At 58.6% G+C, this 26405-nt stretch overlaps 1 protein-coding gene across 1 annotated transcript in view; it reads right to left on the bottom strand.

Moving 5' to 3' along the window:
• trpm1a (transient receptor potential cation channel, subfamily M, member 1a) overlaps nt 1-25540 on the bottom strand; it is a gene marked incomplete at its 3' end in the record, with an annotated part of 223195 nt that extends 197655 nt beyond the window's left edge. Inside the window, exons 1-7 of the mRNA XM_079264958.1 lie at nt 25441-25540; nt 21041-21117; nt 20501-20693; nt 20200-20413; nt 18427-18551; nt 10500-10671; nt 3924-4098 (exon numbers count right to left, since the gene is read on the bottom strand). Of these exons, the coding sequence (XP_079121084.1) occupies nt 3924-4098; nt 10500-10671; nt 18427-18551; nt 20200-20413; nt 20501-20693; nt 21041-21117; nt 25441-25524 (1040 nt within the window). The 5' untranslated portion in view covers nt 25525-25540. The remainder of the gene's footprint in view (nt 1-3923; nt 4099-10499; nt 10672-18426; nt 18552-20199; nt 20414-20500; nt 20694-21040; nt 21118-25440) is intronic.
• Nucleotides 25541-26405: the final 865 nt, after the last annotated feature.

Raw genomic sequence — 26405 nt, 5'->3', positions numbered from 1 at the left:
CCCCCACGTGACCCGTCTCCCCAACCTGACCCGTCTCCCCCACGTGACCCGTCTCCCCCTCCTGACCCGTCTCCCCCACCTGACCCGTCTCCCCCTCCTGACCCGTCTCCCCCTCCTGACCCGTCTCCCCCACGTGACCCGTCTCCCCAACCTGACCCGTCTCCCCCACGTGACCCGTCTCCCCCACCTGACCCTTCTCCCCCTCCTGACCCGTCTCCCCCTCCTGACCCGTCTCCCCAACCTGACCCGTCTCCCCCACGTGACCCGTCTCCCCAACCTGACCCGTCTCCCCCACGTGACCCGTCTCCCCAACCTGACCCGTCTCCCCCACGTGACCCGTCTCCCCAACCTGACCCGTCTCCCCCACGTGACCCGTCTCCCCAACCTGACCCGTCTCCCCCCCTGACCCGTCTCCCCCCCTGACCCGTCTCCCCCACGTTACCCGTCTCCCCAACCTGACCCGTCTCCCCCACGTGACCCGTCTCCCCAACCTGACCCGTCTCCCCCCCTGACCCGTCTCCCCCACGTGACCCGTCTCCCCAACCTCACCCGTCTCCCCAACCTGACCCGTCTCCCCCTCCTGACCCGTCTCCCCCACGTTACCCGTCTCCCCAACCTGACCCGTCTCCCCCCCTGACCCGTCTCCCCCACCTCACCCGTCTCCCCAACCTGACCCGTCTCCCCCACCTGACCGTCTCCCCCACCTGTCCGGCTCCCCCTCCTGACCCGTCTCCCCCACCTGACCCATCTCCCCAACCTGACCCGTCTCCCCCTCCTGACCCGTCTCCCCCACCTGACCCATCTCCCCCACCTCACTCATCTCCCCAACCTGACCCGTCTCCCCCTCCTCACCCATCTCCCCCACCTGACCCATCTCCCCCACCTCACCCATCTCCCCCACCTGTCCGGCTCCCCCTCCTGACCCGTCTCCCCCTCCTGACCCGTCTCCCCCACCTGACCCGTCTCCCCCACCTCACCCATCTCCCCCTCCTCACCCATCTCCCCCACCTGACCCATCTCCCCCACCTCACCCATCTCCCCCACCTGACCCATCTCCCCCACCTCACCCATCTCCCCAACCTGACCCGTCTCCCCCTCCTCACCCATCTCCCCCACCTGACCCATCTCCCCCACCTCACCCATCTCCCCCACCTGTCCGGCTCCCCCTCCTGACCCGTCTCCCCCTCCTGACCCGTCTCCCCCACCTGACCCATCTCCCCCACCTCACCCATCTCCCCCACCTGTCCGGCTCCCCCTCCTGACCCGTCTCCCCCACCTGACCCATCTCCCCCACCTCACCCATCTCCCCAACCTGACCCGTCTCCCCCTCCTGACCCGTCTCCCCCACCTGACCCATCTCCCCCACCTCACCCATCTCCCCAACCTGACCCGTCTCCCCCTCCTGACCCATCTCCCCCACCTCACCCGTCTCCACCAACCTGACCCGTCTCCCCCACCTGACCCGTCTCCCCCACCTGACCCGTCTCCCGCTCCTGACCCGTCTCCCCCTCCTCACCCATCTCCCCCTCCTGACCCATCTCCCCCACCTCACCCATCTCCCCAACCTGACCCATCTCCCCCACCTCACCCATCTCCCCAACCTGACCCGTCTCCCCCTCCTCACCCATCTCCCCCTCCTGACCCATCTCCCCCACCTCACCCGTCTCCCCAACCTGACCCGTCTCCCCCTCCTGACCCATCTCCCCCACCTCACCCGTCTCCACCAACCTGACCCGTCTCCCCCTCCTGACCCATCTCCCCCACCTCACCCGTCTCCACCAACCTGACCCGTCTCCCCCTCCTGACCCGTCTCCCCCTCCTGACCCATCTCCCCCACCTCACCCGTCTCCCCAACCTGACCCTTCTCCCCCTCCTGACCCGTCTCCCCCACCTGACCCGTCTCCCCCACCTGACCCGTCTCCCCCTCCTGACCCATCTCCCCCACCTCACCCGTCTCCCCAACCTGACCCTTCTCCCCCTCCTGACCCGTCTCCCCCACCTGACCCGTCTCCCCCACCTCACCCGTCTCCCCAACCTAACCCGTCTCCCCAACCTCACCCATCTCCCCCTCCTGACCCGTCTCCCCAACCTGACCCGTCTCCCCCTCCTCACCCATCTCCCCCTCCTGACCCGTCTCCCCCACCTCACCCGTCTCCCCCTCCTGACCCGTCTCCCCCACCTGACCCGTCTCCCCCTCCTGACCCGTCTCCCCCACCTCACCCGTCTCCCCAACCTGACCTGTCTCCCCCACCTGACCCATCTCCCCCACCTCACCCGTCTCCCCCACCTCACCCGCCTCCCCAACCTGACCCGTCTCCCCCACCTAACCCGTCTCCCCCACCTCACCCGTCTCCCCCACCTGACCCATCTCCCCCACCTGACCCATCTCCCCCACCTCACCCGTCTCCCCAACCTGACCCGTCTCCCCCACCTGACCCGTCTCCCCCACCTCACCCGTCTCCCCAACCTGACCCGTCTCCCCCTCCTGACCCGTCTCCCCCACCTCACCCGTCTCCACCAACCTGACCCGTCTCCCCCACCTCACCCGTCTCCCCAACCTGACCTGTCTCCCCCACCTGACCCATCTCCCCCACCTCACCCGTCTCCCCCACCTCACCCGCCTCCCCAACCTGACCCGTCTCCCCCACCTAACCCGTCTCCCCCACCTCACCCGTCTCCCCCACCTGACCCATCTCCCCCTCCTGACCCATCTCCCCCACCTCACCCGTCTCCCCAACCTGACCGATCTCCCCCACCTCACCCGTCTCCCCAACCTGACCCATCTCCCCCTCCTGACCCATCTCCCCCACCTCACCCGTCTCCCCAACCTGACCCGTCTCCCCCACCTCACCCGTCTCCCCCTCCTGACCCATCTCCCCCACCTCACCCGTCTCCCCAACCTGACCCGTCTCCCCCACCTGACCCGTCTCCCCCTCCTGACCCATCTCCCCCACCTGACCCGTCTCCCCAACCTGACCCGTCTCCCCCACCTGACCCGTCTCCCCCTCCTGACCCATCTCCCCCACCTCACCTGTCTCCCCCTCCTGACCCGTCTCCCCCACCTGACCCGTCTCCCCCTCCTGACCCGTCTCCCCAACCTGACCCGTCTCCCCCACCTGACCCGTCTCCCCCTCCTGACCCGTCTCCCCAACTGACCCGTCTCCCCAACCTGACCCGTCTCCCCCACCTGACCCGTCTCCCCCTCCTGACCCATCTCCCCCACCTCACCTGTCTCCCCCTCCTGACCCGTCTCCCCCACCTGACCCGTCTCCCCCTCCTGACCCGTCTCCCCAACCTGACCCGTCTCCCCCACCTGACCCGTCTCCCCCTCCTGACCCGTCTCCCCAACTGACCCGTCTCCCCCTCCTGACCCATCTCCCCAACTGACCCGTCTCCCCCACCTGACCCGTCTCCCCCTCCTGACCCGTCTCCCCCACCTCACCTGTCTCCCCCTCCTGACCCATCTCCCCCACCTGACCCGTCTCCCCCACCTGACCCGTCTCCCCCTCCTGACCCGTCTCCCCAACTGACCCGTCTCCCCCTCCTGACCCGTCTCCCCAACTGACCCGTCTCCCCCTCCTGACCCATCTCCCCAACTGACCCGTCTCCCCCTCCTGACCCGTCTCCCCAACCTGACCCGTCTCCCCAACCTGACCCGTCTCCCCCACCTGACCGATCTCCCCCACCTCACCCGTCTCCACCAACCTGACCCGTCTCCCCAACCTGACCCGTCTCCCCCACCTGACCCATCTCCCCCACCTCACCCGTCTCCCCAACTGACCCGTCTCCCCCTCCTGACCCATCTCCCCCACCTCACCCGTCTCCCCAACCTGACCCGTCTCCCCCACCTGACCCGTCTCCCCAACCTGACCCGTCTCCCCCACCTGACCCGTCTCCCCCTCCTGAACCCCCCCCCACCTCACCCGTCCTCCTCGCAGTATCGATGAGCGAAGGACAGGATATCTGAGGCCCGGCCGCTGCCATCGCAGACTACAACTGGGACTGGAGGATCCTCCTTCAAGCTCTCCAGCACAATGGAGATGATGTTCGGACCCCCTTCAAGAATTAGACACACCACCGGGACCCCCTGACCCAGACCTGGTAACAGATAGTCAGAATGAACCACCAACAGGACCCTCTGACCTAGACCTGATCCGGTCTGGGTCAGGGGGTTCAGGTAAGAATGAAATACTACAAGGTACATCTGATTCCAAACAGGATCTTGGTGCTGGATCAGAAGATCCGACCTGATGGACCTGTTAGACCAAAGTGTGCCTTTCAGAACTGATCCTGGCCTTAGTCTGAATTTAAGTCTTGTCCAGGGTCTGAAATAATAAATATTATTTATTATTTATTTTAATATTATTTAAATAATAAATATTATTTATTATTTATTTTAATATTATTTAAATAATAAATATTATTTTCAGATAAAGGGAATCCATGTTCACCATGCCATCCATGGTCCTGGATCTAGGACCAGGGCCACACCTTGCGTGGGTCTGGACTTTCCAAAGTGTTTGACAGATGGGACAGACTGTCCTAGTCCACTCAGTGATCCATTCTGGAGCCAGAACCAGAACCACATCAGGTCCGGTAGTCAGACAACTGAAGACTCCCTTTTTCATGGTTTCTCCCCAAACCGATGGACGACCCAGTTCCAGGTCTGAGCAGACCTGACAATCCAGACCTCTGATCTGGATCATTTCAGAACCAGGATATTTCTACAGGGAGGTTTTTATCGTTCTCTGTGGTGGTTCTGGTTCTGGTGTGAGGTGACGGCCGAGCCCTCCAGGAACCTCCAGACAAAGGATGACAAAGGGAAACCCAGGGGTCACAGGACTGGTCAGAACCTTCACCTGAAGCGGGTCTCCAACCTCTGATGATAGAAGTGAAAGTCTGCCTGACTGAAATGAAGACAGCAAAATTTTTATTGGCCCAGCTCAGATGCAGGTAACCTAGGTAACCAGTTATGGGATGTGACATTTTCTTCATACGGCGTTGGACAAACTTTCATTAAAAGTAAAATCCTGTTTCAGTCTTCAGGGTTTTAATTACAACCCATCTAGATTCCTGTCAGGCTTGTGTCTCTGGGCTGCAGGTGGTCCGGGTGGTCCGAGTGGTCCGGGTGGTCCGGGTGGTCCGGGTGGTCCGGGTGGTCCGAGTGGTCCCGGGTGCGGGTGGTCCGGGTGGTCCGAGTGGTCCGGGTGGTCCGAGTGGTCCCGGGTGCGGGTGGTCCGGGTGGTCCGAGTGGTCCGGGTGGTCCGGGTGGTCCGGGTGGTCCGAGTGGTCCGGGTGGTCCGAGTGGTCCAGGTGGTCCGGGTGGTCCGAGTGGTCCGGGTGGTCCGGGTGGTCCGAGTGGTCCGGGTGGTCCGGGTGGTCCGAGTGGTCCCGGGTCCCGGTGGTCCGGGTGGTCCAGGTGGTCCCGGGTCCGGGTGGTCCGAGTGGTCCCGGGTCCCGGTGGTCCGGGTGGTCCGAGTGGTCCCGGGTCCGGGTGGTCCGGGTGGTCCGGGTGGTCCGAGTGGTCCCGGGTCCGGGTGGTCCGGGTGGTCCGGGTGGTCCGAGTGGTCCCGGGTCCGGGTGGTCCGGGTGGTCCGAGTGGTCCCGGGTCCGGGTGGTCCGGGTGGTCCCGGGTCCGGGTGGTCCGGGTGGTCCGAGTGGTCCCGGGTCCGGGTGGTCCGGGTGGTCCCGGGTCCGGGTGGTCCGGGTGGTCCGAGTGGTCCCGGGTCCGGGTGGTCCGGGTGGTCCCGGGTCCGGGTGGTCCGAGTGGTCCCGGGTCCGGGTGGTCCGGGTGGTCCCGGGTCCGGGTGGTCCGAGTGGTCCCGGGTCCGGGTGGTCCGGGTGGTCCAGGTGGTCCCGGGTCCGGGTGGTCCGAGTGGTCCCGGGTCCCGGTGGTCCGGGTGGTCCAGGTGGTCCCGGGTCCGGGTGGTCCGGGTGGTCCGAGTGGTCCCGGGTCCGGGTGGTCCGGGTGGTCCGGGTGGTCCCGGGTCCGGGTGGTCCGGGTGGTCCAGGTGGTCCCGGGTCCGGGTGGTCCGGGTGGTCCCGGGTCCGGGTGGTCCGAGTGGTCCCGGGTCCGGGTGGTCCGGGTGGTCCAGGTGGTGCCGGGTCAGGGTGGTCCGGGTGGTCCAGGTGGTCCGGGTGGTCCGGGTGGTCCGAGTGGTCCGAGTGGTCCCGGGTCCGGGTGGTCCGGGTGGTCCGAGTGGTCCGAGTGGTCCCGGGTCCGGGTGGTCCGAGTGGTCCCGGGTCCGGGTGGTCCGGGTGGTCCAGGTGGTCCCGGGTCCGGGTGGTCCGGGTGGTCCCGGGTCCGGGTGGTCCGAGTGGTCCGGGTGGTCCGAGTGGTCCCGGGTCCGGGTGGTCCGGGTGGTCCAGGTGGTCCCGGGTCCGGGTGGTCCGGGTGGTCCAGGTGGTCCCGGGTCCGGGTGGTCCGAGTGGTCCCGGGTCCGGGTGGTCCGGGTGGTCCGAGTGGTCCCGGGTCCGGGTGGTCCGGGTGGTCCGAGTGGTCCCGGGTCCCGGTGGTCCGGGTGGTCCAGGTGGTCCCGGGTCCGGGTGGTCCGGGTGGTCCAGGTGGTCCGGGTGGTCCGAGTGGCCCCGGGTCCGGGTGGTCCGGGTGGTCCAGGTGGTCCGGGTGGTCCGAGTGGTCCGGGTGGTCCGGGTGGTCCCGGGTCCGGGTGGTCCGGGTGGCCCGGGTGGTCCAGGTGGTCCGAGTGGTCCGGGTGGTCCGGGTGGTCCGGGTGGTCCGAGTGGTCCGGGTGGTCCGGGTGGTCCGGGTGGTCCGGGTGGTCCAGGTGGTCCGAGTGGTCCGGGTGGTCCAGGTGGTCCGGGTGGTCCAGGTGGTCCGAGTGGTCCCGGGTCCGGGTGGTCCGAGTGGTCCCGGGTCCGGGTGGTCCGGGTGGTCCAGGTGGTCCCGGGTCCGGGTGGTCCGGGTGGTCCCGGGTCCGGGTGGTCCGAGTGGTCCGGGTGGTCCGAGTGGTCCCGGGTCCCGGTGGTCCGGGTGGTCCAGGTGGTCCCGGGTCCGGGTGGTCCGGGTGGTCCAGGTGGTCCCGGGTCCGGGTGGTCCGAGTGGTCCCGGGTCCGGGTGGTCCGGGTGGTCCGAGTGGTCCCGGGTCCGGGTGGTCCGGGTGGTCCGAGTGGTCCCGGGTCCCGGTGGTCCGGGTGGTCCAGGTGGTCCCGGGTCCGGGTGGTCCGGGTGGTCCAGGTGGTCCGGGTGGTCCGAGTGGCCCCGGGTCCGGGTGGTCCGGGTGGTCCAGGTGGTCCGGGTGGTCCGAGTGGTCCGGGTGGTCCGGGTGGTCCCGGGTCCGGGTGGTCCGGGTGGCCCGGGTGGTCCAGGTGGTCCGAGTGGTCCGGGTGGTCCGGGTGGTCCGGGTGGTCCGAGTGGTCCGGGTGGTCCGGGTGGTCCGGGTGGTCCGGGTGGTCCAGGTGGTCCGAGTGGTCCGGGTGGTCCAGGTGGTCCGGGTGGTCCAGGTGGTCCGAGTGGTCCGGGTGGTCCGGGTGGTCCGGGTGGTCCAGGTGGTCCGAGTGGTCCGGGTGGTCCAGGTGGTCCGAGTGGTCCGGGTGGTCCGGGTGGTCCGGGTGGTCCGAGTGGTCCGGGTGGTCCAGGTGGTCCGAGTGGTCCGGGTGGTCCGAATGGTCCGGGTGGTCCGGGTGGTCCGGGTGGTCCAGGTGGTCCGAGTGGTCCGGGTGGTCCAGGTGGTCCGAGTGGTCCGGGTGGTCCGGGTGGTCCGGGTGGTCCGAGTGGTCCAGGTGGTCCGGGTGGTCCGAGTGGTCCGGGTGGTCCAGGTGGTCCGAGTGGTCCGGGTGGTCCGGGTGGTCCGGGTGGTCCGAGTGGTCCAGGTGGTCCGGGTGGTCCGGGTGGTCCGGGTGGTCCAGGTGGTCCGAGTGGTCCGGGTGGTCCAGGTGGTCCGAGTGGTCCGGGTGGTCCAGGTGGTCCGGGTGGTCCGAGTGGTCCAGGTGGTCCGGGTGGTCCCGGGTCCGGGTGGTCCGAGTGGTCCGGGTGGTCCAGGTGGTCCCGGGTCCGGGTGGTCCGAGTGGTCCCGGCTCCGGGTGGTCCGAGTGGTCCCGGGTCCGGGTGGTCCGGGTGGTCCGAGTGGTCCCGGGTCCGGGTGGTCCGAGTGGTCCCGGGTCCGGGTGGTCCGGGTGGTCCCGGGTCCGGGTGGTCCGGGTGGTCCCGGGTCCGGGTGGTCCGAGTGGTCCCGGGTCCGGGTGGTCCGAGTGGTCCCGGGTCCGGGTGGTCCGGGTGGTCCCGGGTCCGGGTGGTCCGGGTGGTCCGGGTGGTCCCGGGTCCGGGTGGTCCGGGTGGTCCGGGTGGTCCGAGTGGTCCCGGGTCCGGGTGGTCCGGGTGGTCCCGGGTCCGGGTGGTCCGGGGTCCGGGTGGTCCTGGTGGTCCCGGGTCCGGGTGGTCCGGGTGGTCCTGGTGGTCCCGGGTCCGGGTGGTCCGGGTGGTCCGAGTGGTCCAGGTGGTCCCGGGTCCGGGTGGGCCGAGTGGTCCCGGGTCCGGGTGGTCCGGGTGGTCCGAGTGGTCCGGGTGGTCCGAGTGGTCCCGGGTCCGGGTGGGCCGGGTGGTCCGGGTGGTCCCGGGTCCCGGTGGTCCGGGTGGTCCAGGTGGTCCCGGGTCCGGGTGGGCCGAGTGGTCCCGGGTCCGGGTGGTCCGAGTGGTCCGGGTGGTCCGAGTGGTCCCGGGTCCGGGTGGTCCGGGTGGTCCCGGGTCCGGGTGGTCCGGGTGGTCCGAGTGGTCCCGGGTCCGGGTGGTCCGGGTGGTCCAGGTGGTCCCGGGTGGTCCGGGTGGGCCGAGTGGTCCCGGGTCCGAGTGGTCCCGGGTCCGGGTGGTCCAGGTGGTCCGGGTGGTCCGGGTGGGCCGAGTGGTCCCGGGTCCGAGTGGTCCCGGGTCCGGGTGGTCCAGGTGGTCCGGGTGGTCCGGGTGGTCCGGGTGGTCCGAGTGGTCCCGGGTCCGGGTGGTCAAGGTGGTCCGAGTGGTCCGGGTGGTCCGGGTGGTCCGAGTGGTCCGGGTGGTCCGGGTGGGCCGAGTGGTCCCGGGTCCGGGTTGTCCGGGTGGTCCGGGTGGTCTGAGTGGTCCCAGGTCCGGGTGGTCCGGGTGGTCCAGGTGGTCCCGGGTCCGAGTGGTCCCGGGTCCGGGTGGTCCGGGTGGTCCCGGGTCCGGGTGGTCCGAGTGGTCCCGGGTCCGGGTGGTCCGGGTGGTCCAGGTGGTCCCGGGTCCGGGTGGTCCGAGTGGTCCCGGGTCCCGGTGGTCCGGGTGGTCCAGGTGGTCCCGGGTCCGAGTGGTCCCGGGTCCGGGTGGTCCGGGTGGTCCCGGGTCCGGGTGGTCCGAGTGGTCCCGGGTCCGGGTGGTCCGGGTGGTCCAGGTGGTCCCGGGTCCGGGTGGTCCGAGTGGTCCCGGGTCCCGGTGGTCCGGGTGGTCCAGGTGGTCCCGGGTCCGGGTGGGCCGAGTGGTCCCGGGTCCGGGTGGTCCGGGTGGTCCGAGTGGTCCGGGTGGTCCGAGTGGTCCCGGGTCCGGGTGGTCCGGGTGGTCCGAGTGGTCCGGGTGGTCCGAGTGGTCCCGGGTCCGGGTGGTCCGGGTGGTCCAGGTGGTCCCGGGTCCGGGTGGTCCGAGTGGTCCCGGGTCCCGGTGGTCCGGGTGGTCCAGGTGGTCCGGGTGGTCCCGGGTCCGGGTGGTCCGGGTGGTCCGAGTGGTCCCGGGTCCGGGTGGTCCGGGTGGTCCAGGTGGTCCGGGTGGTCCGGGTGGGCCGAGTGGTCCCGGGTCCGAGTGGTCCCGGGTCCGGGTGGTCCAGGTGGTCCGGGTGGTCCGGGTGGTCCGAGTGGTCCGAGTGGTCCGGGTGGTCCGAGTGGTCCGAGTGGTCCCGGGTCCGGGTGGTCCAGGTGGTCCGAGTGGTCCGGGTGGTCCAGGTGGTCCGGGTGGTCCGAGTGGTCCAGGTGGTCCGGGTGGTCCGGGTGGTCCAGGTGGTCCGGGTGGTCCGAGTGGTCCGAGTGGTCCGGGTGGTCCGGGTGGTCCGGGTGGTCCGAGTGGTCCAGGTGGTCCGGGTGGTCCGAGTGGTCCGAGTGGTCCGGGTGGTCCGAGTGGTCCGGGTGGTCCGGGTGGTCCGGGTGGTCCGGGTGGTCCGAGTGGTCCGGGTGGTCCGGGTGGTCCGAGTGGTCCGGGTGGTCCGGGTGGTCCGGGTGGTCCGAGTGGTCCGGGTGGTCCGGGTGGTCCGGGTGGTCCATTGTTGGCTCTTTGTTTCAAGGATCGTAAAGTTTTACTGTTTATTATTTCTCTGTTGGATGACCCGGATCTGTCCACAGATCCGGGTCCGGATGGACCTGTTTCACAAGCCTGGACCAGAGTGACGTGACAAGATGAGATGGGGGTCTTTCAGGGCTCATCTAAACCGGTGGGTCTAAGACCAGACCGTCCCTGCTTTTATGTCTGACTGGATTAAACTCCGAGCTGGATCTGGTCCTCCTGACACACGTGTTGTGTTTGTGATTTGCGTGATGATGTCATGACTTACGTGTGTTGATCTTCTGCAGGGAGATGTGCTTCTCCAGCTGCCGGCGGAGGCGGACCTCGGCTCCGTACTTCCCACTCGTCCCGTTGTCCGACAGGATGAAGTGGGAGTGGCTGCTGTTCAGAACCGACAGCTTGCTGAGCGGGTTGGACATGGTCTGGTAGGGCCGCGTCACCTGATAAACAACACTCTGTTCCAGTGAGTTGCTATGGAAACATTTTCAGTCTGAGGGTCATATCATTCAGTTGTCTACACAGAACCAGTAGTAATGGGACACGCCTGAACAATCACTGAAATCAGGTCATCTAGTTGTGTCCATAAAGACTTCCATGAGGGATATTGGTCTGGAAGAACCTGATTGGCCCGCTGAGACCGACCTGATTGGCCCGCTGAGACCGACCTGATTGGCCCACTGAGACCGACCTGATTGGCCCGCTGAGACCGACCTGATTGGCCCGCTGAGACCGACCTGATTGGCCCGCTGAGACCGACCTGATTGGCCCGCTGAGACTGGACCAGAGATCTTTGGGATGAAGAACAGATCTTTTTATCAATTTAAAAGCGTGGAGGGCAGATGGGACAGGGATGTTTGACAACATCTGGGACATACGGGGTGGCATCATGTCCTGGATGAGAAAAAGATCCTGAACGAATTTTGGGATGTTTGGGATGTAGACTACAGCTGGTCTATTGTCTCCTGGTACAGGACCCGACCACAGCAGGTCTATTGTCTCCTGGTACAGGACCCGACCACAGCAGGTCTATTGTCTCCTGGTACAGGACCCGACCACAGCAGGTCTATTGTCTCCTGGTACAGGACCCGACCACAGCAGGTCTATTGTCTCCTGGTACAGGACCCGACCACAGCAGGTCTATTGTCTCCTGGTACAGGACCCGACCACAGCCGGTCTATTGTCTCCTGGTACAGGACCCGACTACAGCTGGTCTATTGTCTCCTGGTACAGGACCCGACCACAGCAGGTCTATTGTCTCCTGGTACAGGACCCGACCACAGCAGGTCTATTGTCTCCTGGTACAGGACCCGACCACAGCAGGTCTATTGTCTCCTGGTACAGGACCCGACCACAGCAGGTCTATTGTCTCCTGGTACAGGACCCGACCACAGCCGGTCTATTGTCTCCTGGTACAGGACCCGACCACAGCAGGTCTATTGTCTCCTGGTACAGGACCCGACCACAGCAGGTCTATTGTCTCCTGGTACAGGACCCGACCACAGCCGGTCTATTGTCTCCTGGTACAGGACCCGACCACAGCAGGTCTATTGTCTCCTGGTACAGGACCCGACCACAGCCGGTCTATTGTCTCCTGGTACAGGACCCGACCACAGCAGGTCTATTGTCTCCTGGTACAGGACCCGACCACAGCAGGTCTATTGTCTCCTGGTACAGGACCCGACCACAGCAGGTCTATTGTCTCCTGGTACAGGACCCGACCACAGCTGGTCTACTTTCTCCTGGTACAGGACCCGACCACAGCAGGTCTATTGTCTCCTGGTACAGGACCCGACATCAGCAGGTCTATTGTCTCCTGGTACAGGACCCGACCACAGCTGGTCTACTGTCTCCTGGTACAGGACCCGACCACAGCAGGTCTATTGTCTCCTGGTACAGGACCCGACCACAGCAGGTCTATTGTCTCCTGGTACAGGACCCGACCACAGCAGGTCTATTGTCTCCTGGTACAGGACCCGACCACAGCCGGTCTATTGTCTCCTGGTACAGGACCCGACCACAGCAGGTCTATTGTCTCCTGGTACAGGACCCGACCACAGCAGGTCTATTGTCTCCTGGTACAGGACCCGACCACAGCAGGTCTACTGTCTCCTGGTACAGGACCCGACCACAGCAGGTCTATTGTCTCCTGGTACAGGACCCGACCACAGCCGGTCTATTGTCTCCTGGTACAGGACCCGACCACAGCAGGTCTATTGTCTCCTGGTACAGGACCCGACCACAGCAGGTCTATTGTCTCCTGGTACAGGACCCGACCACAGCCGGTCTATATTCTCCTGGTACAGGACCCGACCACAGCAGGTCTACTGTCCCCTGGTACAGGACCCGACCACAGCCGGTCTACTGTCTCCTGGTACAGGACCCGACCACAGCAGGTCTACTGTCCCCTGGTACAGGACCCGACCACAGCAGGTCTATTGTCTCCTGGTACAGGACCCGACCACAGCAGGTCTATTGTCTCCTGGTACAGGACCCGACCACAGCAGGTCTATTGTCTCCTGGTACAGGACCCGACCACAGCCGGTCTATTGTCTCCTGGTACAGGACCCGACCACAGCAGGTCTATTGTCTCCTGGTACAGGACCCGACCACAGCAGGTCTACTGTCTCCTGGTACAGGACCCGACCACAGCAGGTCTACTGTCTCCTGGTACAGGACCCGACCACAGCAGGTCTACTGTCTCCTGGTACAGGACCCGACCACAGCAGGTCTATTGTCTCCTGGTACAGGACCCGACCACAGCCGGTCTATTGTCTCCTGGTACAGGACCCGACCACAGCCGGTCTATTGTCTCCTGGTACAGGACCCGACCACAGCAGGTCTATTGTCTCCTGGTACAGGACCCGACCACAGCAGGTCTACTGTCTCCTGGTACAGGACCCGACCACAGCAGGTCTATTGTCTCCTGGTACAGGACCCGACCACAGCAGGTCTATTGTCTCCTGGTACAGGACCCGACCACAGCAGGTCTATTGTCTCCTGGTACAGGACCCGACCACAGCAGGTCTATTGTCTCCTGGTACAGGACCCGACCACAGCAGGTCTATTGTCTCCTGGTACAGGACCGACCACAGCAGGTCTATTGTCTCCTGGTACAGGACCCGACCACAGCAGGTCTACTGTCTCCTGGTACAGGACCCGACCACAGCCGGTCTACTGTCTCCTGGTACAGGACCCGACCACAGCAGGTCTATTGTCTCCTGGTACAGGACCCGACCACAGCCGGTCTATTGTCTCCTGGTACAGGACCCGACCACAGCAGGTCTATTGTCTCCTGGTACAGGACCCGACCACAGCCGGTCTATTGTCTCCTGGTACAGGACCCGACCACAGCCGGTCTATTGTCTCCTGGTACAGGACCCCGACCACAGCCGGTCTATTGTCTCCTGGTACAGGACCCGACCACAGCAGGTCTATTGTCTCCTGGTACAGGACCCGACCACAGCTGGTCTATTGTCTCCTGGTACAGGACCCGACCACAGCTGGTCTACTGTCTCCTGGTACAGGACCCGACCACAGCCGGTCTATTGTCTCCTGGTACAGGACCCGACCACAGCCGGTCTATTGTCTCCTGGTACAGGACCCGACCACAGCTGGTCTATTGTCTCCTGGTACAGGACCCGACCACAGCAGGTCTATTGTCTCCTGGTACAGGACCCGACCACAGCTGGTCTACTGTCTCCTGGTACAGGACCCGACCACAGCTGGTCTATTGTCTCCTGGTACAGGACCCGACCACAGCCGGTCTATTGTCTCCTGGTACAGCACCCGACCACAGCAGGTCTATTGTCTCCTGGTACAGGACCCGACCACAGCAGGTCTATTGTCTCCTGGTACAGGACCCGACCACAGCAGGTCTATTGTCTCCTGGTACAGGACCCGACCACAGCAGGTCTATTGTCTCCTGGTACAGGACCCGACCACAGCAGGTCTATTGTCTCCTGGTACAGGACCCGACCACAGCAGGTCTACTGTCTCCTGGTACAGGACCCGACCACAGCAGGTCTATTGTCTCCTGGTACAGGACCCGACCACAGCCGGTCTATTGTCTCCTGGTACAGGACCCGACCACAGCCGGTCTATTGTCTCCTGGTACAGGACCCGACCACAGCAGGTCTATTGTCTCCTGGTACAGGACCCGACCACAGCAGGTCTATTGTCTCCTGGTACAGGACCCGACCACAGCAGGTCTATTGTCTCCTGGTACAGGACCCGACCACAGCCGGTCTATTGTCTCCTGGTACAGGACCCGACCACAGCCGGTCTATTGTCTCCTGGTACAGGACCCGACCACAGCAGGTCTATTGTCTCCTGGTACAGGACCCGACCACAGCAGGTCTATTGTCTCCTGGTACAGGACCCGACCACAGCAGGTCTATTGTCTCCTGGTACAGGACCCGACCACAGCAGGTCTATTGTCTCCTGGTACAGGACCCGACCACAGCCGGTCTATTGTCTCCTGGTACAGGACCCGACCACAGCAGGTCTATTGTCTCCTGGTACAGGACCCGACCACAGCAGGTCTATTGTCTCCTGGTACAGGACCCGACCACAGCAGGTCTACTGTCTCCTGGTACAGGACCCGACCACAGCAGGTCTATTGTCTCCTGGTACAGGACCCGACCACAGCAGGTCTATTGTCTCCTGGTACAGGACCCGACCACAGCAGGTCTACTGTCCCCTGGTACAGGACCCGACCACAGCAGGTCTACTGTCTCCTGGTACAGGACCCGACCACAGCAGGTCTATTGTCTCCTGGTACAGGACCCGACCACAGCAGGTCTATTGTCTCCTGGTACAGGACCCGACCACAGCAGGTCTATTGTCTCCTGGTACAGGACCCGACCACAGCAGGTCTATTGTCTCCTGGTACAGGACCCGACCACAGCTGGTCTACTGTCTCCTGGTACAGGACCCGACCACAGCAGGTCTATTGTCTCCTGGTACAGGACCCGACCACAGCTGGTCTACTGTCTCCTGGTACAGGACCCGACCACAGCAGGTCTACTGTCTCCTGGTACAGGACCCGACCACAGCCGGTCTATTGTCTCCTGGTACAGGACCCGACCACAGCAGGTCTATTGTCTCCTGGTACAGGACCCGACCACAGCAGGTCTATTGTCTCCTGGTACAGGACCAGACCACAGCCGGTCTATTGTCTCCTGGTACAGGACCCGACCACAGCAGGTCTATTGTCTCCTGGTACAGGACCCGACCACAGCAGGTCTACTGTCCCCTGGTACAGGACCCGACCACAGCAGGTCTACTGTCTCCTGGTACAGGACCCGACCACAGCAGGTCTACTGTCTCCTGGTACAGGACCCGACCACAGCAGGTCTATTGTCTCCTGGTACAGGACCCGACCACAGCCGGTCTATTGTCTCCTGGTACAGGACCCGACCACAGCAGGTCTATTGTCTCCTGGTACAGGACCCGACCACAGCTGGTCTACTGTCTCCTGGTACAGGACCCGACCACAGCAGGTCTATTGTCTCCTGGTACAGGACCCGACCACAGCTGGTCTACTGTCTCCTGGTACAGGACCCGACCACAGCAGGTCTATTGTCTCCTGGTACAGGACCCGACCACAGCAGGTCTATTGTCTCCTGGTACAGGACCCGACCACAGCCGGTCTATTGTCTCCTGGTACAGGACCCGACCACAGCAGGTCTATTGTCTCCTGGTACAGGACCCGACCACAGCAGGTCTATTGTCTCCTGGTACAGGACCCGACCACAGCAGGTCTATTGTCTCCTGGTACAGGACCCGACCACAGCAGGTCTATTGTCTCCTGGTACAGGACCCGACCACAGCAGGTCTATTGTCTCCTGGTACAGGACCCGACCACAGCAGGTCTATTGTCTCCTGGTACAGGACCCGACCACAGCAGGTCTACTGTCTCCTGGTACAGGACCCGACCACAGCAGGTCTACTGTCTCCTGGTACAGGACCCGACCACAGCAGGTCTATTGTCTCCTGGTACAGGACCCGACCACAGCAGGTCTATTGTCTCCTGGTACAGGACCCGACCACAGCAGGTCTATTGTCTCCTGGTACAGGACCCGACCACAGCCGGTCTATTGTCTCCTGGTACAGGACCCGACCACAGCAGGTCTATTGTCTCCTGGTACAGGACCCGACCACAGCAGGTCTATTGTCTCCTGGTACAGGACCCGACCACAGCAGGTCTATTGTCTCCTGGTACAGGACCCGACCACAGCAGGTCTATTGTCTCCTGGTACAGGACCCGACCACAGCCGGTCTATTGTCTCCTGGTACAGGACCCGACCACAGCAGGTCTATTGTCTCCTGGTACAGGACCCGACCACAGCAGGTCTATTGTCTCCTGGTACAGGACCCGACCACAGCAGGTCTATTGTCTCCTGGTACAGGACCCGACCACAGCCGGTCTATTGTCTCCTGGTACAGGACCCGACCACAGCAGGTCTATTGTCTCCTGGTACAGGACCCGACCACAGCAGGTCTATTGTCTCCTGGTACAGGACCCGACCACAGCTGGTCTACTGTCTCCTGGTACAGGACCCGACCACAGCAGGTCTATTGTCTCCTGGTACAGGACCCGACCACAGCAGGTCTATTGTCTCCTGGTACAGGACCCGACCACAGCAGGTCTATTGTCTCCTGGTACAGGACCCGACCACAGCAGGTCTATTGTCTCCTGGTACAGGACCCGACCACAGCAGGTCTATTGTCTCCTGGTACAGGACCCGACCACAGCAGGTCTATTGTCTCCTGGTACAGGACCCGACCACAGCAGGTCTACTGTCTCCTGGTACAGGACCCGACCACAGCAGGTCTACTGTCTCCTGGTACAGGACCCGACCACAGCAGGTCTATTGTCTCCTGGTACAGGACCCGACCACAGCCGGTCTATTGTCTCCTGGTACAGGACCCGACCACAGCAGGTCTATTGTCTCCTGGTACAGGACCCGACCACAGCTGGTCTACTGTCTCCTGGTACAGGACCCGACCACAGCAGGTCTATTGTCTCCTGGTACAGGACCCGACCACAGCAGGTCTATTGTCTCCTGGTACAGGACCCGACCACAGCTGGTCTACTGTCTCCTGGTACAGGACCCGACCACAGCTGGTCTATTGTCTCCTGGTACAGGACCCGACCACAGCTGGTCTACTGTCTCCTGGTACAGGACCCGACCACAGCAGGTCTATTGTCTCCTGGTACAGGACCCGACCACAGCAGGTCTATTGTCTCCTGGTACAGGACCCGACCACAGCAGGTCTATTGTCTCCTGGTACAGGACCCGACCACAGCAGGTCTATTGTCTCCTGGTACAGGACCCGACCACAGCAGGTCTATTGTCTCCTGGTACAGGACCCGACCACAGCCGGTCTATTGTCTCCTGGTACAGGACCCGACCACAGCAGGTCTATTGTCTCCTGGTACAGGACCCGACCACAGCAGGTCTACTGTCTCCTGGTACAGGACCCGACCACAGCAGGTCTATTGTCTCCTGGTACAGGACCCGACCACAGCCGGTCTATTGTCTCCTGGTACAGGACCCGACCACAGCCGGTCTATTGTCTCCTGGTACAGGACCCGACCACAGCAGGTCTACTGTCTCCTGGTACAGGACCCGACCACAGCAGGTCTATTGTCTCCTGGTACAGGACCCGACCACAGCAGGTCAATTGTCTCCTGGTACAGGACCCGACCACAGCAGGTCTACTGTCTCCTGGTACAGGACCCGACCACAGCAGGTCTACTGTCTCCTGGTACAGGACCCGACCACAGCAGGTCTACTGTCTCCTGGTACAGGACCCGACCACAGCAGGTCTATTGTCTCCTGGTACAGGACCCGACCACAGCAGGTCTATTGTCTCCTGGTACAGGACCCGACCACAGCCGGTCTATTGTCTCCTGGTACAGGACCCGACCACAGCAGGTCTATTGTCTCCTGGTACAGGACCCGACCACAGCCGGTCTATTGTCTCCTGGTACAGGACCCGACCACAGCAGGTCTATTGTCTCCTGGTACAGGACCCGACCACAGCCGGTCTATTGTCTCCTGGTACAGGACCCGACCACAGCCGGTCTATTGTCTCCTGGTACAGGACCCGACCACAGCAGGTCTATTGTCTCCTGGTACAGGACCCGACCACTAGGTTGGGTTCTGGTTCTGGGTTCTCTGTCTTACATCTTTGCCAATCAGGTCTTCTTTGTTTTCTACGATCCCCCACGGTGCAATACCGATGGCACAGACTCTCCCTCTGGATTTGGATGAATGATCTTTGAGAGCATCACCAACATGGCGGATCACTCCTGAAACACAAGACAGAAAATTAGGTCTGGATGATGGAGAGACAAAAACAAACTGTGCAGTACTTGGATTAAAGGGACCGCATTAGACTGGTTCCAGTCATATTTATCTGATAGATTTCAGTTTGTAAATGTAAATGATGAGTCTTCCTCCCACACCAGGGTAAGTCATGGAGTTCCTCAGGGTTCTGTACTTGGACCAATACTTTTCACATTATACATGCTTCCCTTAGGAAATATCATCAGGCAGCATGGTATAAATTTTCATTTCTATGCGGATGACACTCAGATCTATCTCTCCATGAAGCCAGATGAAACCAATCAGTTTCTTAGATTACAAAGATGTCTTACAGACATCAAGACCTGGATGACACTGAATTTTCTCCTTTTAAACTCAGACAAGACAGAGGTCGTTATCTTCAGGCTGAAAAACTTAGAACAAAATTATCCAGTTATGTAAATAATCTGGATGGCATTAATCTGGCCTCCAGTACCACTGTGAGGAATCTTGGAGTCATTACTGACCAGGACTTGTCTTTTAGCTCACATGTAAAACAGGTTTCTAGAACCACCTTCTTCCACCGGCGTAATATTGCAAAAATTAGGAGCATCTTGTCTCAGAAAGATGCAGAAAAATGAGTCCATGCCTTTATTACTTCCAGGCTGGATTACTGTAATTCCTTATTCATGGATTGTCCCAAATATGCCCTGAAAAGCCTCCATCTGATCCAAAATGCTGCAGCGAGGGTTCTGATGAGGACTAGCAGGAGACATCATGTTTCACCAGTTTTAGCCTCTCTACACTGGCTCCCTGTTAAATCCAGGATCAAGTTTAAAATTCTTCTCCTCACATATAAAGCTCTCCATGACCAAGCTCCATTGGACATAAAAGATCTTATAGTTCCATATATTCCATATCGAGCACTTGGCTCTCAGACTGCAGGTTTACTGCTGGTTCCCAGAGTCTCAAAGAGTCCTATGGGAGGAAGGGCCTTTAGCTATCAGGCTCCTCTCTTATGGAACCAGATCCCACCGTGGGTTCAGGAGGCAGAATCCCTCCACACCTTTAAGATGGAGCTGAAAACCTTCCTTTTCCATGATTCTTATAGTTAGGATATGAGCATCTCCTGAGTTGGAGTCTGCATGTACGGGACCCAACTGTCCAGGTTCTGCTCATTGCTCTTATAGTTATGGGTAGTCTAGCCATCCATTACTTATGTAGCAATGGGGATGTTACCTGATGCACTGAGAAGTACCTCGCTCTATTTCTCTAATATATTATTAATGTATAAATATATGCCAATATTGCCGTCTCTAACTTATTTCTCCTTTTTTCCGCAGGTCTTCCTGAATAAGTGCAGTTGTACATGTTGATCTGTCTTTCCTGTCCTCTCCACCCCAACCAGTCGAGGCAGATGGCTGCCCTCCCTGAGCCGGGTTCTGCCGGAGGGTTTCTTCCTGTTAAAGGGGAGTTTTTTCCTTCCCACTGTCGCCTCGTGCAGCTCAGGATGGAGGATTGGATCCAAGTCATGACTCGACGCAATCAGTTGGTTTCTATTATAGGATATGTAGGACCTAGCTGGAAATGATGTGGATGTAAACCTGGGACAATGTTGTTGTAAAGCAGCGCTGTACAAATAAAGTTGAATACCTGTACTAACTCCTCCCGTGAAGATCCACGCTCCAGTGGTCACAGCTGCTTTGATCAGACCCTTACCAAAGACCTGTTTCAGTTTGGGGGGCAGGTCGAAATTCTGGAGGCCTCCGTGGACAGAGATGAGCAGTGTGGGGAGCTCCAGCTGCCAGTCCTTCACCATCAGGTGAAGCAGGGAGTCTGGCTTGGAGTCGTAGGAGACCCGGATGTACTGGGGGAGGACATGGGGGTGAAAAGGGAAGGACTTCAGTCTAAGTTTCTACCTGAACCTCTGACTGAACCGGTTCTGGTCCGGTACCATTGCCTTGTTGACGTGTCCTCCTCCCTGGAACTCCAGGACTCCATAGGCGTCAGTGGGGGAAGTCTGGGTGTGTTTGAGGGCGCTCCATCTCTCAGCAGGCTGGACGTCCAGCTGGACTAAAGGGACCCCTTCATCTTTGGCCCCTTGGGGAACAGCAGTGTGCTGCACCACCAGCTGACCACAGCTGCACCTGGACACCAAGACAAGGTGGAGACATTCTTCTTCTGAAACAGCCCATTACCGGTCCATATCTGGTCCAAATCTGGTCTAAACTTCTCAAAACCAAGTAAAAACCTAATCCAAACCAGGTCCAGACCTGGTCCAAACTGGGACCATATCTGGTCCAAACCTCATTGAAACCAGGTCACAACCAGGTCTAAACCTTGTCCAAATCAGGGCCAAACCAGGTTCAAATTAGTTCCAAACTTTGTTTGGACTTGGATCAGACTGGAACCAGACTATGTCTTGTCTGAAGAGTAAGTCTGTGGTTCTGGAAGTAGACCAGAACAGACCCATCCCTCCTCCAGGTGTGTTTACCTGCTGGCGTCCTTGCTGGGAATGATCTGAACACATTCTCTCTTCAGGAAGGTTCTCTCAATCCACGCTCGGTGGACCTGGAACAGAAGCAGGAAACATCAGGAACGTCTACACCTGGTCTGACGGACCAACACCAAGAAAACCTGCTTCTGACCCAGGCAGTGAGAGGAGCAGTCCAGGTGTTCCTGGCTCAGGTTCCGCCCCCATGAAGCGGCTCAGGAAACGGTTTTGTGTTCATTCATCAGTAAACGGTGAAGTGGAGAGAAATGATTTGCTTCCAGTTGTTCTGGTCGTTGTGGAGCGCTCTGCAGATGAAACTGCTCGTTTGGACCGTTTCATCAGCTGCTTGGAGGATCCGGCTAATTTCTGGAGAGCAAAGCTTTCCATTTCTTTCTTCATTAATCCTCTTATCCTAAAACACGGAACTGCCCTTTAAATCTGCTGCTGCTGTGTGTTTAAATAAGCCGCTCTGAGTGTGTGTGTGTGCACCGTGTCCTGCACTCTGGATGATGGAGGATTAATGTCTGAAGAGCACATGAACCTTAGTTTATTGTCTTTTACATAAATGGAGGCTCCATCTTCATCATCATCACCCTCATCTTTACGTTGTTCATGACAGCAGACTGCCAGATACCAGACTACCAAAACCAGACTACCGAAAAAGGACTACCTAAACCAGACTACCGAAACCAGACTACCAAAACCAGACTACCATATACCAGACTACTAAAGCCAGACTACCGAAAAAGGACTACCTAAACCAGACTACCGAAACCAGACTACCAAAACCAGACTACCATATACCAGACTACTAAAGCCAGACTACCGAAACCGGACTACCTTAACCAGACTACCAAAACCGGACTACCTAAACCAGGCTACCAAAACATGACTACCGAAACCAGATTACCGAAAACAGACTTCCAAAATACCTTCACCTTCCTCACCGCCACCCCATAACAACCAAAACCAGACTGCCAGATACCAGACTACCAAAACCAGACTACCGAAAAAGGACTACCTAAACCAGACTACCGAAACCAGACTACCAAAACCAGACTACCATATACCAGACTACCAAAACCAGACTACCGAAACCGGACTACCTTAACCAGACTACCAAAACCGGACTACCTAAACCAGGCTACCAAAACATGACTACCGAAACCAGATTACCGAAAACAGACTTCCAAAATACCTTCACCTTCCTCACCGCCACCCCATAACAACCAAAACCAGACTGCCAGATACCAGACTACCGAAACCAGACTACCAGATACCAGACTACCAAAACCAGACGACCAGATACCAGACTACCTAAACCAGACTACCGAAACCAGACTACCGAAACCAGACTACTGAAACCTGAATACCAAAACCAGACTGTCAAAACCAGACTACCGAATACAGACTTCCAAAACACCTTCACTTTCCTCATCGCCACCCCATAACAACCAAAACCAGACTGCCAGATACCAGACTACCGAAACCAGACTACCAGATACCAGACTACCAAAACCAGACGACCAGATACCAGACTACCTAAACCAGACTACCGAAACCAGACTACCGAAACCAGACTACCAAAACCAGACTAGCGAAAACAGACTTCCAAAACCAGACGACCAGATACCAGACTACCTAAACCAGACTACCGAAACCAGACTACCGAAACCAGACTACTGAAACCTGAATACCAAAACCAGACTGTCAAAACCAGACTACCGAATACAGACTTCCAAAACACCTTCACTTTCCTCATCGCCACCCCATAACAACCAAAACCGGACTGCCAGATACCAGACTACCAAAACCAGACAACCGACACCTGACTTCCGAAACCAGACTGCCAGATACCAGACTACCAAAACCAGACTAGCGAAACCGGACTACCGAAACCAGACTACCAAAACCAGACTAGCGAAAACAGACTTCCAAAACCAGATTACCAGATACCAGACTACCGAAACCAGACTACCATCTACCAGACTGCCGAAACCAGATTACGGAAACCGGACAACCTAAACCAGACTACCGAAACCGGACTACCGAAACCAGACTACCGAAACCAGACGACCACAACCAGACTACCGAAACCAGATTACAGAGACCGGACTACCGAAACCAGACTACCGAAACCAGACTACCATATACCAGACTGCCGAAACTAGACTACCGAAACTGGACAACCTAAACCAGACTACCGAAAACAGACTTCCAAAATACCTTCACCTTCCTCACCGCCACCCCATAACAACCGAAACCAGACTACCAGATACCAGACGACCGAAACCGGACTACCGAAACCAGACTACGGAAACCGGATTACCGAGACCAGACTACCGAAACCAGACTACCAAAACCAGACTACCAGATACCAGACTACTAAAACCAGACTACCGAAACCGGACTACCTAAACCAGACTACCGACACCGGACTACCGACACCGGACTACCGAAACCAGACTTCCAAAAACAGATCACCAGATACCAGATTACCAGATACCAGACTACCAAAACCGGACTACCGAAACCAGACTTCCAAAATACCTTCGTCACTGCCACCCCATAACAACCGAAACCAGACTGCCAGATAATACACTACCAGATGACAAACTACCAAAACAAGACTACCGAAACCAGACTGCCAGATACCAGACTACCAAAACCAGACTACTGAAACCAGACGGCCAGATACCAGACTAGGAAAACCAGACTACCATATACCAGACTGCCGAAAACAGACTACCGAAACTGGACTACCTAAACCAGACTACCGAAACCAGACTACCAGATAACCGACTACCAAAACCAGACTACCGAAACAAGACTACCAAAACCAGACTACCATATACCAGACTACTAAAGCCAGACTACCGAAACCGGACTACCTTAACCAGACTACCAAAACCGGACTACCTAAACCAGGCTACCAAAACATGACTACCGAAACCAGACTTCCAAAACACCTTCACCTTCCTCACCGCCACCCCATAACAACCAAAACCAGACTGCCAGAAAATAGACCACCAGATACCAGACTACCAGATACCAGACTACCAGAACCAGACTACCGAAACCAGACTACCACAACCAGACTACCGAAACCGGACTACCGAAACCAGACTACCGAAACCGGACTGCCAGATAATAGACTACCAGATACCAGACTACCAAAACCAGACTACCGAAACCGGACTACCGAAACCAGACTACCGAAACCAGACTGCCAGATAATAGACTACCAGATACCAGACTACCAAAACCAGACTAACGAGACCGGACTACCGAAACAAGACTGCCGGACACCAAACTACCAAAACCAGACTGCCAGATAATAGATTATCAGATACCAGACTACCAAAACCAGACTAACGAGACCGGACTACCGAAACAAGACTGCCGGACACCAAACTACCAAAACCAGACTGCCAGATAATAGATTATCAGATACCAGACTACCAAAACCGGACTACCGACACCAGACTACCGAAACCGGACTACCCAAACCAAACTCCCAGACACCAGACTACTAAAAGCAGACTGCCAGACACCAGACTACCAAAACTGGACTACTGAAACCAGACGACCGAAACCAGACTGCCAGAAACCGGACTACCGAAACCGGACTACAGAAACCAGGCTGCCAGATAATAGACTACCAGATACCAGACTACCAAAACCAGAGTACCGAAACCGGACTACCGAAACCAGACTACCAAAACCGGACTACCGAAACCAGACTCCCAGATACCAAACTACCAAAACCAGATTGCCAGACACCAGACTACTAAAACCAGACACCAGACTACCAGAACCAGACTACCGAAACCAGACTGCCAGATAATAGACTACCAGATACCAGACTACCAAAACTAGACTACCAGAAACCGGACTACCGAAACCAGACTGTTTTTACTGGTTACCAAACTGGTTTTACTGAAAACTGGTCGACGACATGACGGTTTAACTGGGAACAGATTGGTGACATGACTGGGTATATAAAGAGTCTTTCATAGAGGCAGAGTCTCTCAGATGGACAGAATTTCACCAGTCTGAGACAAACTGGTTCCCAACATGCAGAAGATTCATCATCTCCAATGTAGGATATCATCAGAAGATTGAGAGAATCAGGAGGAACTTCTGTATGACAGGGACAACAGTACATCAGAACCAGTTCAACAGCACAGAAAAGCTCAGGTTTTCATCAGGTCTGGAATCTGATCAGAAGTCAAGCTTTCCAGAACAGAATTGTTCCACTACGAGTCCCTCCCTGATCCGAGATCAGACCAGAAATTTCAGAACAAATCTGAGATCAGGTCTGAGATCACAGATCAGGTAAGAGGTCTCAGACCGGGTCTGATGATACCAGAGACTGGTCTTGTGGGTCTGGATCTTACCTTCTGTGATCCAGAGGACGCGCTGCGTTTGATGGACGAGCATTTGAACGATCCGTTTGTTCCTCTCCGTCCTTTGTTGTCCATGATGATCAAAATTTAAATGTCCACATTCATCCTCACATCTTCTATGTCTCCTCCAGGTCTCTGGTGTCCCCCCCTGTGGTCCTCTCCAGTCCTGTATCTGGTCTTGGTGTCCCCTGTGGTCCTCTCCGGTCCTGTGTGTGATGTGGGATCTCTGTCTTCTGTCAGGAAGCCTTAATCAGGATTAGTGAAGCAGTGATGACAGAGGGCTGAGACTTAATAATGCATAATGGATGAAATATCTACTGGAGTCCATCTGGGACCAGAACCAGGACCTGGAGGTCCATCAGAACAGAAATGTTTACTTTATATGGCGGGTTTGCTGCAGAAGTGAAGTTAGGGTTGTGTGATGTGGAACGTTCTAATCAGGAATCATGTAAAACTGTCTAATCTAATATGTTGAACCGGTTTGTAGTAAATCTCTCTCTTTCTCTCGCTCTAGAAACAATAAAAACAGACCAACTTTCTGTAAAGCTGCATCTGCTGACATGGCTCAGGAAGTGCTATGGATTATTAAAGCTTGGGTAACTACCAGAGGAAAAAAGGAACCTACCACAAACCTATCCAATTAAATTTCAGATTCTTCCTTATTTTTTTTGTGGCAGCAGTGATACATTGCTAAGGAATTCAGCGAGCCTAGCTTTATATGTAATCTTCTCTAACTAGAAATGGAATTATTTTATTCCTGTAACAGATTACTGTTACAGGAAATTTGGTCACAAACAAAGGAGTCGTGAACAAAAACCAGTTTATTCTCAGATGAGGAATGAGAGATGAGGCTAATGAACAGAGGATTAATCCTGGGGGATGAGCAGCTGAGAGAGTCCTGGTTCCAGAGACAGGGTCAGGAGGGAGGCAAGAGGTCAAGATTGTGATAAAGCAGA

Source organism: Telmatherina bonti (genome assembly GCF_933228915.1).
Source record: "Telmatherina bonti genome assembly, chromosome: 1".
Classification (NCBI taxonomy): Eukaryota; Metazoa; Chordata; class Actinopteri; order Atheriniformes; family Telmatherinidae; genus Telmatherina; species Telmatherina bonti.
The sequence above is the reverse complement of the archived record's forward strand: the minus strand, read 5'-3'. Positions and strand labels throughout refer to the sequence as shown.